Genomic DNA, 18,255 nt, shown 5'->3' with positions numbered 1-18,255 from the left:
CAGGTACATCAGCCTTTATGAAGGGAGTGCTGTACTGACTGGGAGAATGAACCAAGATGGATGCAATACACTGAGCACTGGTCACCTGCAGCATTTCATCACCACTCAGCAGCAACTGAAGGACACATTATATGAATTTTCTGAGGGCCAACCAACCAACTTAAGACACATCATTCAAATACGGTGCAGTGCTTACACAGTGTTTACACCGCAAACTGTGACTATTTGAGATACAATCAAAGCAGATCAATTATAGTTTCTTTAACACTTCCAGCTTGCTGATGACAGCAAGGGATGAAGTAATATTTTTCCGACTGTCTGACTCTCATCTTCAGTAAATCTGTTGTTAGTTTGATGTAATTTGAAGCCAAAGATTCATTGGTTTATTCATGCACTCATTCATTGTGAGGATAAACATCAACTACAATTACAAAATCTTTGTACAGATCCCAAAGACAACATATTTGTTTATGTTTTGGAAGATTATTTAGATGTTGGTGATTCTTATTGCTTATCTCACACTGGCGATCTACAAAAAGGCTACTAACGTCACAAGCTGGGTTTTGTAATGCAAGTCATCACTGAGAAAATCTGACTAGATGTAATCTACACATTGATTTCCCAGACATGAAGCACAAATATTTGTCCTGGCTAAAACCCCTTGAATCCCTATTCAAAGACACATTAATCCGGGATTAGAACTTCTTGTTATGATTATCGTCAGTGTCAGAATGCAGGTCTTGGGGTAGCAGCAGGATGTTTGGACAGAGACCTTTTTCAGTATGAGAGGCAGAGGGTGGTCAGAGGGTTGTTGCTCTTGGTTTTGGCTTAGGATCTGGCTACTGTTGGTGTGGCTGTTCTGGTTCTCATCGCACATGATCTGATTGCCGGGGCTGTTCATTAGAACTGACACTGCTTCTTCCAGCTGCACTAACAGACACAGCAGGCCTAACAGATGAAACACACAGTGTGAAAACAATATTGGCTGACATACGCATATATGTTCAACATTTTACAAATTGAATAATAAACACTCACAACGTTAATAACATCTAACTCATATTGTGTAGATCCCTCACTGCTGCTTAATTAGCTGTGACCGAAAGAGGCATGGACTCCACACAACTTAATAAGGTGTCCTCTGGTGTTTGGCAGCAAGATGTCAACTTGTGAGGTGGGGCCTCCATGGACTCCCATAGTATATCCTGGTGTCATCCCTTCCCCACTTACAAATGCACACAGATTTGGCTACACATGGTGTAAAAGAAAATGTGAATTATCAAACCAGGTCACCTTCCTTCGGGATCTAGTTTTGACTCTCACATACTCATTGTAGGTGCTATTTGGCAGTAGACAGGGGGTTAGCCGGAGAACTCTCGGACCAGATGAACTACCCCCATGTCCACCAGTGAGCCTTGGACACCCATGATCCTGTCACAGATTGTCCTTCATTGAACCACTTTTTGTAGGTACTGGCTTCTGTATACTGGGAAGATGCCACAGGAGTCCATGGAGTTCTCCTCATCCAGTCACCCAGCCATCGCAATTTGGTCCTTAAATTCTTCACTTGACGCATAATATATCCCGCCCCCCTGACAGGTGCCATTGTAATATGAAAATCTATTAAAGAGTTATTCTCTTTACCTGTAATTATGTTTAATGTTGTGGCCGGTTGGTAGACATAAGTACCAAGTCTTTAAACGGCACATGGTGAAAGATGCAATATGCATTACAAAGCGTAAAGTTCTTTGGTTTTTGATGTTTGTGAATATCTGGTATTAGATTTAAACTGTAAATACACAGTATCACTTTGTTTTCCTACTGACATATTGGTCTGGTTCAGATACCACCACTGATAAAGGATTAGATGACAGGCTCATGAATATAAGACTACTTCTGCAATGATAAAAAACATCTGTGCTGGAGACAATCTTCAAAATCTGTGAAGAAGATATAAATGCAAAAATTCAACTTGCCAAAGCATAGCATGAATAAGCTATGATAATCATTTCCATTCTAGCCATCTGGAAAGAAAGTAATAAAACACAAAACATGAGTGCAAGAAAAAAGCATGAAGAAAAACACATTTTCTTTTGTTTCAAATGTTTTGAAACACGTTATTATGGTAATCCTGCTTAATTCCTTCTTAATGTTGTTCTCACCGGGGGTGGTGATTAAATCGATTTAAAATTACAAAAACAACAACAGTAACTGTTCCAATTTATTTGCTCTAAAAACTGAAATACACCAACCTTGGACCTCTATTCTAAGCCCATAATGCATTGTGCTTTTCTCAAAAGGCATTACAGTGATATAATATCATCAACTTTCTATAGGGTAATGACTATATTCCCTTTCAATAACTCCTATGCACCCACCACAGACCTCCTTTCTGGTTATCACCAAAGCACACGCTTCCGACCTCATTATCCCTATAACTCAAAACTCGTACAAGATAGTAACACTCTTTCATCTCATATAATCCTTCCTTTTTCTCTATCTAGCCTCACTCTTAAATAGATTCTGGATGGATGCGAAACAACATAATTGCCATCCTTACCCTATTTCTCTCCCAGGCAGCTGGGAGAGAGGCTACATGTTCTGTACATGACAACTCCAAAATAGGTAGTCAGTAAAGCAGCTGCTCAAAATTCTTATCTTGATTTGCAACTAGTTTTTTAATACTTGATTTCAAACCTTTAGATGATAGCATCTCAATCTCACTTTGGCTATGTAGAGCCTAATAAACTTAAATGAGGCCAATGATATATGCACTTTTTCATCTAGACAGCTAATAATGCCCTCAATGTTATTTTTACCTTTATTTTGAAAGAATTTGTTTCCCTGGTTTTAAAAATCACAGAACACACTCTAGACAGATGTAGCCATGAAACCATCAAAGCCATGTTCAATTCAAAGAAGAATATTTTGAGTCAGGACAAATGAGAATATATTCTGGCATTGCTCCTGACAGCAAAGGTATTAAACCGACTGATATTTTCTCACCAATGCTGTTATTGATGAGCTGTGGGGCGCTGGCATCGGCCAAGGTCTGCAGCAACAGGATACACACTCTGTCCCTGATGGCAGTTGGCAATGACTGTGCTGCCAAGCCCCCAGCTGTCCCAAACAGTTTGATCCACACATACAGGACTGAAGCCTTCAGTGTTTCATCTGGGTAAAGCAAGGCTGAGCATAAATGCTTCAGCAAGGGCACTAGGAGACAGGGAGAGAGGACACACACATATCAATACACAATTAATACAAAGGAGAAGAAGAGGATGGTTGGGGTGGTACGACGACAATATTTAAATAAATTACAATCAAATTAAACTGATCAAGTACAGTATATGGCAAAGATTTGTGTGTGTGTAAAGGGGTGAGAGAAAAAGAAACAAGACTGATAAAGATGAAAGATAAAAATAATATATTGTGAGAGAGAAGCATAGACAAACAGACTACAAGAAGAGAAACAAGATAACAACATAAAAGAGGAGCAGCTGGGAACTAAGTGCTGAGTTTCACTTTATAAGACTCTTTAGCAATGACAGAAAATTGTAGAGCCAACACTGGAGAACACTGCCATGAAGATGAAACTGAAGATTGGCTATTGAGGACAGAGTGCAGCAAAATGGCAGCTGGGTAAAGAGGGTGAGTAGAAATGATTTAAAATATATACTAAAGTAAGACAGGATTTTTTTTCTTTCTGCGCAGCAGGCAGGAGTTAGAGGCTTCCAAGTACGCTGTCTGACAGAGAGAGTACAGTATGATTCAGATTCCCAAAGGGAAGAAGAAAGACAGAGGACATAGAGATACTCATGGAGAGACTGATGGTGCAAAGGAGAGAGATAAGAAGAGGCAGGTAGTGACAGAAAGGCTGAATTGATAGAGGAAGGAAACCCACAGGGGGAAGAAGGTATACAGTACAGGGAGGGAGAGCGATGCACTGATAGTCACAAAAATGGTGATGGTGGCAGAGAGACAGAAGGAAAAGAAGAGTGACAGTGTGACATGCATGTTACAGCAGTGCATACAAGAGCATATTTATGTGCATTTGCACATCTGACTTGAATTACTTCAGCAAGCTGTAATAATCAAATGTGAATACTTAAAGTCAAAATGGCAGACAACACATTCCCAATCACGGCCCTTGAGGCCCCGGTTTTATAATTTATTCAAAATAATTACTCTCTCTGTAAAACATCCACTGAGATCCCTTACTTCATAATGGAAAAAATTGCATCAGAAGAAGATAATATAGTATGCTTGATGAGTGAGTAACATCATTGCAATATAGAAAATATTACACTACACTACAATCTATTTTAAGTAAATACCATTATACAGTGAATGAAAGCAAGAATAGCAGAAAATTGTGTGTATGTGTAATGAAGGAATGATATAAAAACACACTGATTCTCATACATCATCCATCTACTGTCACTCAGTGAGCTAATAGCTAATTTATGGCCTTTGTGTTGACGAATTTTAATACAAGATTGTTGAAGTGTTTAAATGCTTGAGTGACAGCTATAATAACCAAACGACTGCATTAATGTGGCCATAATCAAAATATTAAAGTGCAGAAAGTCTGAAGAATAAATATGCACATGTTGGAAAGTGAGAGAGATACATACAGGTGGCAAGAGAAGAGAAGCAAGTACTGTAAGTATAGAGGAGTGACTTTGAGAACAGAAGAATAAACAGCGTTAAAGTGCCGGGCAGCACTTGAGGTGAAAGAAGACAGAAGAGCAGAGACTCAAAGAGTGGTGGAGAGATAGGAAAGAAGAAAGAGATGACAGGGTATGAGAGCCAGGCTGAAGCCCAGCTGCTCTGTGAAGCAGATCAAAACCCATGTGAGGCAGGAGAGGCTCCCAGACATGTTTGATTAAACCTAAATATATGAGGTGGCCAAGATGAGAGCCAGGTATGAAGAGAGAAGAAGATGGTGAAGAGGGAGATGAGGAGGTAGGGGGTTAAAACCTCCACAAACAGAGGAATGAAATGGAAGGAACTAAATATAAAAGTAGTGAACAAAAAACAACAACAAATAAAAGCCTTAGTGCTTTACACTACATTTTACGATGCATACATACAAACACAGAGACAGACACACATGAGCACTAAAATAAAAGATTCAACAGCTTTTGTTCTTTTGCCATATAAAATGAAAGGCTAATTTCTGTTTTCTCTTGTTTACTGTTTTTCTGTTGCCACTGTGAAGATGTGCACTCTCTGCTCATCTTCTGATCTGCTTTCTACAGTATTTCTCTTCTTGTTGTTTTTCACTCCGTGCTTCACCCTGCTTAACTAAACCCTTTTCTACCCTTCTCTGGCTTCTATGATTCCCACATATACAACATAGTTTGGCCCAACCAGATAAATACTGCCAAAGGGCAAAAATATTAGCTTTTTTGTATGTAACTTCTTTCAAATGTCTGAAGTGAAATGAAGTTGAAAGTACAGACTCATAAACCAAAATGGTGCATTAATGTGTAGTTGTATCACAGGCCCTTTCTTCCCTCCCTTCCACTATCATTAAGTCATTAATGCTTCATCCTTCATCACCGCTCCCTCATTCTGTCTGTATCCATTCCTTTGTTAGGACCTAGGGGAGTAAAACAACAGTAATGCAAAATTGAGAGAAGGAGGGGAAAAGAGCGAGAGAGAATAAAAGAAGGGTTCTAGCAGAGGAAATCAAAGCTGTGAGAAAAACAGATGGGTTAATCAGGTATTGTCATTAGGCAGACAGACAGACAGACAGACAGACAGACAGACAGACAGACAGACAGACAGTGAGTCAGAGAAAGAGTGAAATGCATTGGTTGCTTTGGACTCATGTTGTTACTGCCATGCTGTTGTTGTTAGTCCAAACAGCCCCACAGAGACTTGCTGAGTGACAGGACACAGACAGACACACACAGTCAGTCTAGAATCAGCATCACCGCAGCACACCACTAACTCAGGGGAGCTTGTAAAACTCATGAAAATACATGGGAGGTGGACACACATACCATGGTAGAATAACTATGATGCCTCTGCAATTGTCATAAAGCTCACTCTGTTGCTTAAAAAGACACACAGCAACACAGGCTCACACTGCTCATTAACAGGACACATTAGATAGAGTGGCATCATTTTTCAGGCACTTCAAAGAAAGATAGGTGGTTGTGGCAAAGATTAAATCAGCACAGTTGTGTGCAGGAGAGCTGGTGAAGTACATTATATGTCTTCCTCCCTACCCTGCAGAACTGTACACAAAAATATATACATATAAATGGGGAATTTCAGGGGAAAGGTTGACTGAACATGTATTTGTGACTCTTTCAGCTTTTTTTATTTTCAGCAGGTGCTGGCATGGGATTGGTTATACAGGGAGAATTTTAAGTACGGACAGAGCACAGTTATATCAATGCAGCTGGAGCGTAATTGAAAAGGTCATAACAGCTAGAGAGATTGAATTGAGAAAGTTTAAAGGAAAGGATATAAAAAATACAGTTTTGTGGCATTTTTGTCATTTCTCAGCACCAGTAGGAGTGGAGAAGGGAACTGCACGGGGATGACTAATTCAAAGGTGGACACAGAACTAGTAACCATTTCTGTGCACACTAATATTCCTGGATATCAGCATTCGAGATAAATCAGCACTGTACTGATTTAATTTTTTAGAGGTGTGACAGTATGATGAGCCATCTGAGATATGACCTGACCTGATCCAGTGCCACTTCGTTATTAAATCTATCTTAAAACAACCTGACTCAAAGCTTTTTTGTTTTGTAGACACTTCCAAAATAATCTCCCCGCTATATGACTAGAGCTGCAGAATTTAGTTATCATGGACAATATTACAATCATATATAAGCAAATGGTATAATGAGTCTCCTTTTTTGGAGATCAAGGAAAATGCACCAATTACTGATCATTTTGGAATGTGTATTTCTCAACTCTAACATACAAATGCCTGGTGCTACTTTTCCTGGGGTGTAAATCAATGAATAAAATTCCTCTTTGCTACTTTGCACATTGGCACTATGTCTCTTGCCAAGTATCATGTAATGGAGTTTGTGAGGCTGGGTAAGGTTATAGTATATATCACATTCTGAGAAAAGTATTAAGGTTGACAACATGTACAACTGTTTATCACCCACCCCCCTAATAACAATGTTGACACTATGGTGGCCTCATATATTTGGAAACAACAATTACTGGTACATCTTCATATGAACCAAAATTGCCAGCTAACGATAAAAATAAAAATTCACATGAAAACATACTCCCTTGTACACCATTGCCAGCTGTGAGGTGTGATTGAGTGTCGGCTGCAGTGTCTCACCATACTGAGTCACCAGGCTGTGAGCCACTTTGGGGACTGCTTCCACCATGCTCCCCAGGAAGGTGAATGTGGGCTGGAAACTCTTCACACTGAGCTGGTCACTCAGCTACACAGCAGATACACAGATTAAAAATCCAAAGCCAAACAAGCATTCAACAGTGTAAAAGAGCTTGTGTGGATAAAAATGAAAAATTGCTCAAGGTCAGTATGATTTTATACTACACAGAGACATTCACAGGCATTGTAAACAGTAATGAGCAAGTCATACAACAGGGAACAGATACGACAAACGGTAAAATTGACTAACATCACATGTCCTCAAGCTAAAGCTTGACACCGTCACACTCCTGCTTATGATTTAGAATTGTCCAAATCACCTCTCCAGGGCAGCTGTAGCAGTAAGGCAGGCGTGAAACAGTGATATTCATGGCTTTCATTTTACATTATGTTGACAAAAATCCAGCTATAACTACAACAACGCACCTATACTTTAGAGCTCACTGCACAAGCCTGTAATTCAATCTTTTTCACAAATTATGATATAAACCTATTTCTTTTTCCAGCACTCGTTCACATAAAATTAAAATCTGTGTTCACAAAGGAGGTTTCTAAATATGTTTTCTTTCTAGTTCTAATCAGGCTCTATTCTAGTAATGTAAATGATACTTGTCAGCACCTCTTCCTGGTGGTATACATCTGTAGCATTATCAGTGTACACAGCTTTACTACTTTCCACCAGCATTATCGCTACTGAATCAGTCCTTTCCACTACTGCCTCCACCATACATGACAAAATACCAGCAAGAGGGAAACAAGCTCACTGCCTGTTACTAAACAACCTAGAGAGGATTAAGTTGCTGGTTACATAGTTTAATATGTTGAGTGTGTTCCTGTCTGCATGTGTAGATGAGCGGAAATGTTTCTCAATTCAGTACATCTATGAATGTGTTATTCTCACCTGCCTGTGAATCTCATCCAAGACAAAGTGAAATGACACCTCACTCTGAAGCTCTACAAGCAGCTGAACCAGCACTGACAATGCATAATCATACACATAACATGAATGCATGTACACAGACACTCACATTAAACAAATAACACAGAGAAATATTCATTAAATAAACATAGATCCCACTTCTCTCTCACTCTCTTTGTGTCTTTTAGGATCTTGTAAGCAACTGTGTCAATGTGTTGTACGTAAATGGCTCATGGACAAGTTCTGATGTCATTATATGCTGCCAGCAGTCAATTAACATAAGAGCTGATTTTATTGCAATATCCAGCTAAACCAAAGCTCTTACTTAGTTAAGTGCTTTATATGGCTTCTCAGCTAAAGTTAGAAAACTTCTGGAGATTTCTTTCTCCTCCTTTGTTTGTCCTCACACACAGATATGATGACTGCATTATTTATAGAGCTCCAACAAGGTTTAAAATGTGTTCTTCACACTCTTTATGTGCAAAGAGCAGAAGCAGTGTCAAATTTCAAGCACTCTACTAAGTAATACAGCAAAGTGGTCCCTAAGGCATTCTAAGACAGCTACCATAAAATCATTCTGTCATTTGTTAAAAATATTTTTGCATTTTCAAATATTTAGCTTCAGTGAGAAAAACCGGGCTGAGTACTAAAAACTGATAAAAGAAATCTGAAAAAGCTGCCTAACTGATCATTATATACAAAATGAAATAGGTACTTAAGACGTGTATAGTGCAGCAGTGAAAGACTTTTAAGATGTGAAGTAAGGTCAAGGCCTTTAAAAATTTTACATTTAGAAACTGGGACTGTGGAGTTGTGGCGTAAGATCACCTTAGTTACCAACAATGAGCAATGTCACAGTCACCAAGAGAGTTTGTATGAAAGAAAAACACTGTTGAGAAATAGAGACACGTAGCCTGTGTTTGCAGTCTGGAATATTACTGCATAGAAAGTCTACATCTATGTTTGTGTGAGTGCAATAGGAATAAGATGTGTATTTGTGTGTTTATGTGTGCTGCATTATCCAAATTACAAAGACACATCACTTCACCTTGGTCAACCTTTTCCAATAAGGCTGGTTCCTTCACAACGTGAAGCATCCCTAGGGTGAGAACAGTAATAATAAGTCAGATTTACAGGCCCAACTTCACAAATACATTGTCATGTGTAGAGGTGTCTTCCAGTTTTAGACCTTCGGTGGCTTCTGGGGGCTCTTAAAGATTTTTTCCATTCATTTATTACTCTCCATTTTGTTGTTTATAAACATATTTTGCATACATCCATATACATTGGATGCAATATATTTTTATTTTCTTACTCCATTGATGTATTTTTTCATATGATGAATCAAATGATGCAGTTTTAGTTTTGTCTTTTATTTTGTAAAACATTTTGGTAAACCTCATTTAGGACAAGAAAAATGAAGTATAAATATAAAAGTCAAAGTATAATACTTTATTATTATACTTAGTATTACACCTTGACAATGTAGAGTTCCAGTACAAAACACACTAAATCTGTTAATTCTAACTACTCATCCCGCACACTTTATACCCTATTAGAACCTGTGTGGCATCTGCTTAATCTTGGACACTTTTTCTAGATTTCCAAAACAAGTAAAAATAACAATATAATGACCTATGTGTGCAGGTAATGATGGTGCCTCTTTAAATACTAACCTGCAAGCATGTAAAAATGATAATGTGTATGAAGGGACATGAAAGGTAAATTTTAGATGGGATTACGCTCTCAGTGGCAGCTCAGTTTAGCAGACCATCCCACAAGCACTGGACTGTAATGGCTCTTTTAATGTCTTGTCATATTGGTCAGATCTTTTACAGCTTAACATTTGACCACATATCCTCTCATTTCACTAATTTGATTAGAGCTCAAATGATGTACGCCTAACTCTTTATGCTGCAATAACTGACTGAAATTTGCCCAGTGAAGATGAAATATCAGTAATATCCTCTGATGCTGTGGTACTATATAAACCCATAGTGGTATAATTAAAACAATGGCACTGTGTAAGAATTTCATAAACTAGCTCACCAGTGCTATTCCCTGCTCTCACAATATTGATGACTTTGTACACATTCAAGATAAAGAAACGGGTACCAATTCATTATGTGCATAGATGTCATTAGTCACTGTTTTTTATTAGCTGGTGTAGAGCTGATGAAGTTTATACTGAAACATTGTCTGATTCTACAAACAGCAGATAATAAAAGTATACAGTAAACAAGAGCAAACAATAACAGTCAGTTTATCTTAAAGGTTATCAGGTTAAGTTTCCTTCACTTCCAATTTTTAAGCAGAGTTTTGTGCCTTTTTATGTTAAAGGTATCAATGTCTAGTATTTCAAGGCATTCGTCTACAATGTTATCTTAACTTTTTAGAAATAAAAAGTGTGCCGACATGCTTTTAGAGATTGTGCTGGTTAGATAATACAGCTATGCCACATGAGATGTAATGCAGTTGTTATGAAAGGGTCATCAGCAAATCATTGTATTGGTTACCACTGAACACTGTGATTATGCCTACTACAAAAAAGAAAATCATTTAACTGCAGGTCAAGTCTATTATCTATGTGAATAGTGTTTTTAATACAACAAAATAACTACATTATGCAGAACATGTTGAATATTTCTGTTTCTTGTTGTTCAGATAATGTGATCATATCTAATGTGTTCATTGTGACCTTGCAGAAAAGCAGTGATGTGACTGCAGCACTAGCACAAGTGTGGACCAGTGGAGTGAAGGTTATACAACTGAATTCACCCATGAGACGTCTAGAACAATTACTGCTGATTAGAAACGGTCTGTAGCAAATGGAGAATCTGTGCACTGCTCGCTCTTAGTGAGCATTTTGTGTTTTGTAAATAATAAGTGACCTTCCAGTCCTTCCTTCATATCTTAATTGCATGTTTTACTGTATATACCACTATTTCTCACCTAGTAGAGAAGTTATAAAACGCATGGAGACTCTGTGGTCCTGCTGGAGCAGCTCTCGTAAAGCCCCTGGGGAACACTTCAGCACTCCGCTAATACCAGACAAGGCAAAAGACTTCCTCACTGACTGTACAGAAACAGAGCGAGACAGAGAGATATGGGAGGGTAAATAAAGCCAATGCATCTGGGGAAATTAATAAGATAATGCTTTTGCCATAAATATTTTCTGACAAATTCCAACAAGTATCAGAGACTGTAAAGATGCAAGGTAACACGACAAAAATTGGGTCCAAAATTGAGAGATCAGAAGATGAGCACCTGTGTCTAAAAGCCCATATCAAATATTTTTCCTTCTTGAAGATTGTTTTACAGCTACTGTACTTATCATATGAGATGACTACTAGACAACCTTGTTTTTTCTAATTTTAGTCTTTTGTTTTTATTTTAGATAAAACGGATCTAGTTTCCACAAAGTGTATGTACCATGCACGGCCCCCTTAGAAACTTTGACTATAATCATAATTTGACAGTGAGATTCATATTTGACCAACACTAAAACTTTCACTTTGTTATGTTGCCATGTCTCCCACTATCACAATGTTCATTAATATTTTAATAAAAAAAGGCTTACAAGCCTCTCATGAGTAGATTAAATCCACCTCAGTGTCATCTAAGCATGGGCTTCAGTGGAAATGGAGATCTGACCTTTACAAAGGAGTTAACAAGGTAAATGTCACGAATTTGCTTCACTTTGACTTATGACCAAGAAACAGCACAAAATCATAACTAAGTGCTTTTATTTTACATGATATATGACTGTGTCCCTCCTCTCCTTAAACAAAAATGATTATTTCCAGGTTTACATGAAAATATGACATATTTACCATGTGGTCCCAGACTTTTGTACAACTTAACACTACTATCCAATAGTAAGAAATTAATTTTGTTTGGACAAAAGCTTTTTTTGTTTTGTTTAAGCATGGCTCAATAAGCCGTTAATAAGAAATATTGTTCATCACACAGTACATCTCTCACCGAAACATCTTCACTCTCAATCATTTCGATGGCACAGGCCACACAGAGCAGCAGCCCGCCCCCCTCTGCAGGCCCCAAGCGGCCGCTCCATTTTGGGTCATGTCTGAAATGAATCTTGTCATACACAATATTTCCGCTCGTCATTTTGGTCGTATCACCTGTTGAAACAAACGAAAAATTAAAATTTCTTTTTTTTAAAATAGCCACTCCGACAGTTGAGTTAAAGAGTTAGCTAGTTACTAGAAGCTAACATTAAGCTAACTTTAGCTAACCAGAAGCTTGACCTTTCTTCTCCACAAAAACAAACTTTACGTCTTCGTTTTCTTTTTCAAGTTTTGTTTAAAGGTTTTACCGACAATCCAATAAAACCATAGATACAATTCAGCGAAATAACTATCAGACTGATCAATTGTGTCGCAAATTATATCTATGCAATGTTAGCCCTGAGCTAAAGGGTGAATGACGCAATTATCCTACGCTCACTTTTGAATCAAAACTTTATTTAACTAAACTACATTAACATAATGTGGAGTCCAGTAAACACTGAAATATGAAACAGCTCATTATTAACATGGTTAAACTTGTTTTATGTTGGTTGTAAAAAACAGAAAGTGAACTTAACATTATTACAGGCACACTTGTAAATTGTTATTTTTAGATAAAAACAATTCTGTAAGAATATTTGAATGTCCTGAAACACTTTATAGCTATGTTATGTTGAAATAAATTATCTCAGACATAATACTAATACAATACTGAAGAGACAAAGGCCAAGGTCTTTTCCAAATGATATAAGGCCTGTGTGAGTGCTTTTCTTTTCCTTAAAGGTCCCCTCCAGTCATGCATTAAGACATTTCAAAAAACATTCTCATTTGAATGAAATACTGGGTATAAAAATTTATTTAAAGGCATCATGTGAAAAATTGTTGATCTCCATCCATTTTCTTCCGCTTATCCGGGGCCGGGTCGCGGGGGGAGCAGCTTTAGCAGAGATGCCCAGACTTCCCTCTCCCTAGACACCTCCTCCAGCTCTTCCGGGGGGACACCGAGGCGTTCCCAGGCCAGCCGAGAGACATAGTCCCTCCAGCGTGTCCTGGGTCTTCCCCGGGGCCTCCTCCCGGTGGGACAGGACCGGAAAACCTCCCCTACGAGGCGTCCCGGGGGCATCCGAAACAGATGCCCAAGCCACCTCAACTGGCCCCTCTCGATGCAGAGGAGCAGCGGCTCTACTCCGAGCTCCTCCCGGGTGACTGAGCTCCTCACCCTATCTCTAAGGGTGCGCCCAGCCACTCTGCGGAGGAAACTCATTTCGGCCGCTTGTATCCGCGACCTTGTCCTTTCGGTCATGACCCAAAGCTCATGACCATAGGTGAGGGTAGGAACGTAGACTGACCGGTAAATCGAGAGCTTTGCCTTTCGGCTCAGCTCCTTTTTCACCACGACGGACCGGTACACCGACCGCATTACTGCTGCCGATGCACCAATCCGTCTGTCAATCTCACGCTCCCTATTTCCCTCACTCGTGAACAAGACCCCAAGATACTTAAACTCCTCCACTTGAGGGAGGATCTCCCCCCCAACCTGGAGGGTGCAAGCCACCTTTTTCCGGTTGAGAACCATGGCCTCGGACTTGGAGGTGCTGATTCTCATCCCAGCCCCTTCACACTCGGCTGCAAACCGCCCCAGTGCCTGCTGGAGGTCCCGGTCTGATGAAGCCAACAGGACAACATCATCTGCAAAAAGCAGAGATGAAATCCTGTGATTCCCAAACCGGATTCCCTCCGACCCCTGGCTGCACCTAGAAATCCTGTCCATAAAGGTAATGAACAGGATCGGTGACAAAGGGCAGCCCTGTCGGAGTCCAACATGCACCGGGAACAAGTCTGACTTACTACCGGCAATGCGAACCAAGCTCCTACTCCGGTCATACAAGGACCGAATGGCCCTTAACAAAGGGTCCCGAATCCCGTATTCCCGGAGTACCCCCCACAGGATGCCACGAGGGACACGGTCAAACGCCTTCTCCAAGTCTACAAAACACATGTAGACTGGATGGGCGAACTCCCATGAACCCTCGAGCACCCTAGCGAGAGTATGGAGCTGGTCCAGTGTTCCACGGCCAGGACGAAAACCGCATTGTTCCTCCTGGATCCGAGGTTCGACTAGCGGCCTAACTCTCCTCTCCAGCACTCTGGAATAGACTTTCCCAGGGAGGCTGAGGAGTGTGATCCCCCTATAGTTGGAACACACCCTCCGGTCCCCCTTTATAAAAAGAGGAACCACCACCCCGGTCTGCCAGTCCAGAGGTACTGTCCCCGATCTCCACGCGATGCTGCAAAGGCGTGTCAGCCAAGACAGCCCTACAACATCCAGAGACTTAAGGTACTCGGGGCGAATTTCATCCACCCCTGGTGCCTTGCCACCGAGGAGCTTACTGACTACCTCGGTGACTTCAACCAGGGAAATGGACGAATCAACCTCCGAGTCCCCAGCCTCTGCTTCCTCAACAGAAGCCGTGTCAACGGGGTTGAGGAGATCCTCAAAGTATTCCTTCCACCGTCCTACAACGTCCCCAGTCGAAGTCAGCAACTCCCCACCTCCACTGTAAACAGTGTTGGCGGGAAACTGCTTTCCCCTTCTGAGGCGCCGGACGGTTTGCCAGAATTTCCTTGAGGCAGACCGATAGTCCTCCTCCATGGCCTCGCCGAACTTTTCCCAGGTCCGAGTTTTTGCCTCTGCGACCGCGCGGGCTGCGGCACGTTTGGCCTGCCGATACCCATCAGCTGCATCAGGAGTCCCACAGGCCAACCAGGCCTGATAAGACTCCTTCTTCAGCTTGACGGCTTCCCTTACTTCCGGTGTCCACCACCGGGTTCGGGGATTGCCGCCACGACAGGCACCAGAGACCCTACGGCCACAGCTCCGAACAGCCGCATTGACAATGGAGGTGGAAAACATGGTCCACTCGGACTCAATGTCTCCAGACTCCCTCGGGACCTGATTGTAGCTCTCCCGGAGGTGGGAGTTGAAGACCTCTCTGACAGAGGGTTCCACCAGACGTTCCCAACAGACCCTCACAATACGTTTGGGTCTGCCAGGTCTATCCCGCTCCCTCCTCCGCCATCGGATCCAACTTACCACCAGGTGGTGATCAGTTGACAGCTCAGCCCCTCTCTTCACCCGAGTGTCCAAGACATATGGTCGGAGGTCAGATGACACAACCACAAAGTCGATCATAGACCTCCGACCTAGGGTGTCCTGGTGCCACGTGCACTGATGGACACCCTTATGCTTGAACATGGTGTTCGTTATGGACAAGCTGTGACTAGCACAGAAGTCCAATAACAAAACACCACTCGGGTTCAGATCAGGGAGGCCGTTCCTCCCAATCACGCCCCTCCAGGTATCACTGTCATTGCCCACGTGGGCGTTGAAATCCCCCAGTAGGACGACAGAGTCCCCAGTCGGAGCACCTTCCAGTACCCCTTCCAGAGACCCTATGAAAGCTGGGTACTCTACACCGCTATTTGGCCCGTAGGCACAAACAACGGTGAGAGACCTATCCCCTACCCGAAGGCGCAGGGAAACAACTCTCTCGTCCACCGGGGAAAACTCCAACACATGGCAGCTGAGCTGGGGGGCTATAAGCAAGCCCACCCCTGCCCGCCGCCTCTCACCATGGGCAACTCCAGAGTAGAAGAGAGTCCAACCTCTCTCAAGGAGTTGTGTTCCAGAGCCCAGACTGTGTGTGGAAGTGAGCCCGACTATCTCTAGCCGGTACCGCTCAACCTCCAACACAAGTTCAGGCTCCTTTCCACCCAGTGAGGTGACATTCCATGTCCCAATTGCCAGATTCTTTGTCCAGGGATTGGGTTGTCGAGGCACCTCCACACGGCTGCCACCCAATCCACACTGCACCGACCCCTTATGCGCCTTCCTGCGGGTGGTGAGCCTACGGGAAGGCGGTCCCACGTCGCTCCTTCGGGCTGCGCCCGGCCGGGTCCCGTGGGAGAGATCCCAGCCACCAGGCGCTCGTCTACGTGCCCCAACCCCAGGCCTGGCTCCAGGGTGGGGCCCCGGTGACGCCAATCCGGGCGACGTATCCGACCTTGATCTTTCACTCGTCATAAGGGGTTTATGAACTGCTCTTAGTCTGGCCCGTCGCCTAGGACCTGTTTGCCTTGGGAGACCCTACCAGGGGCTTAAGCCCCCGGCAACATAGCTCCTAGGGTCATTCGGGCACGCAAACCCCTCCACCACAGTAAGGTGGCAGTTCAGGGAGGGGAATTGTTGATCTGTGATTGTAAATATTGTTCACTTTTAACTTGTGTGTTCAAAAAAAGTCTCCTACTTCACAGTGATGCCTATTTTAATTGTGTGTGTGCTGGTAGTTATAATGCTGTCTATCACACTTTTTAGGTTCATCATAAGACTATCTAAGATTATCAGTTTCCACACATTGTGCTTGCATGTGCACATCTTTAAGTTTTAAGTGAGCTCAGAAAAACTGTCCTTTAGGGTCAAATTCTGATAATAAATAAATATATATATATTTCAGCAAAAAGCATATATTATTACCTTCAAAATTATATATCAATTTCAGTTTATCCTCCAAGGAATGTCATAGCTAAATAATATGCTGTGAGTGTGTGGTGGGATGCATGAGTTTGCATTGCAGTATCGTTTAACAGCAAAGGCCACAATTTGGTTATCACCATGACAACTAAAGCCTCTCGGCAACTGAGCAACTATCTGATGACAGGAGTGTGGGGGCGAGTATCAGCCACTACCAACATGTCAATTTATAATCTCTCTCTACTTCTCCTTAAATACAGTTCACTGCACATCAAAGTAGTGCATGACATAAATTGTAGCCAGCTCAGCTGTGTGTGTTTCATTGTGCATGAGTGTGCACAAGTGAGTGCAGTCGTTTCATCAATGTGCAATATGTGTTGCCTTTGACAAATCTGCTGTGCTCCAGCAAACATGTTGGAGGCCAAACAATATGTTAGGACTGTGTGTGCAGGAAATGGTCAAAGCCTTGTTTGGCCGAGTGAGAAGAGTAGCAGACCTCTGACAAGCAGGTGGAAAATATTTGTTTCTAAAGTCCCCATTTGTGCTTGGATGGAACCTAAATCCATCAGACTGTGTAGTTTCATTGGGGATTGAGAGAGATGAACTGACAGAGGAAGAGACGGAGAGCCTTCCTTGTTGCTTAGGTGAGAGCCAAGGCATATCACTCACCTTTATTTGACAACTATTTCACACAGACAGGGGCCAATACAGCTCAGAGACAAATGGCTACAGCTTCTGTCTCAGCACATAAGTAGGGACTTAACATGCAACCATTTTTCAAACATCACTGGGCCTTTGCGTTTCTTGAACCACTTCCTGTGTCTACTCCACACCACCCCCTCATCCCTCACACATACACTAAGAAACAATCATGTTCTCACAGATTAACTAATATTTTTTGCCGGTGATTTTAGTCCACCACTGTGACAGTAGTCATCCCCGGGGGTGTTGAGCTGTCCTAAATATAACTCTGTACCTTTTCCACTCACCTCAGCCCACACTTTGTCAAAATCTGACTCTGCTCACATTATTGCAGCTGAGCCTATTGTTTCCATTGACGACAGTGAAGGTCATGTTGTTGAATTTCTTTCTTTTTTATAATGAGAACAAATATTCCTACTACTATTGAACTGCAGAGCAGAATAAAAATATTTCAGGTGGCCTGTCTTACCTTACTGGTTAACATCAAGCTGCTTCACACTCCAGAAACAACAGGCTCTCTCTATATATATCATATATATTATATGTCTATAGACAGATAAAATCTGTAAATCAATGGCAGGTCTGGAAAACTTACATGGGGGGAAAATAATAGACTTATTGACATTTGGAAAATACAGTGAAATTGTATAAGTACCAACTTTCTATTTGGTCTTACTTGTGTTAA

At 41.6% G+C, this 18,255-nt stretch overlaps 1 protein-coding gene across 1 annotated transcript in view; it reads right to left on the bottom strand.

Moving 5' to 3' along the window:
- LOC113152902 (meiosis inhibitor protein 1) overlaps positions 1-12,745 on the bottom strand; it is a 54,711-nt gene extending 41,966 nt beyond the window's left edge. Inside the window, exons 1-8 of the mRNA XM_026346425.1 lie at positions 12,294-12,745; positions 11,262-11,385; positions 9,358-9,408; positions 8,292-8,365; positions 7,334-7,439; positions 3,007-3,216; positions 773-948; positions 1-115 (exon numbers count right to left, since the gene is read on the bottom strand). Of these exons, the coding sequence (XP_026202210.1) occupies positions 1-115; positions 773-948; positions 3,007-3,216; positions 7,334-7,439; positions 8,292-8,365; positions 9,358-9,408; positions 11,262-11,385; positions 12,294-12,437 (1,000 nt within the window). The 5' untranslated portion in view covers positions 12,438-12,745. The remainder of the gene's footprint in view (positions 116-772; positions 949-3,006; positions 3,217-7,333; positions 7,440-8,291; positions 8,366-9,357; positions 9,409-11,261; positions 11,386-12,293) is intronic.
- Between the last annotated feature and the right edge of the window lie 5,510 nt (positions 12,746-18,255).

Source organism: Anabas testudineus, chromosome 8, assembly GCF_900324465.2.
Source record: "Anabas testudineus chromosome 8, fAnaTes1.2, whole genome shotgun sequence".
Classification (NCBI taxonomy): Eukaryota; Metazoa; Chordata; class Actinopteri; order Anabantiformes; family Anabantidae; genus Anabas; species Anabas testudineus.
This window is presented reverse-complemented; position numbering and strand designations above follow the sequence as displayed.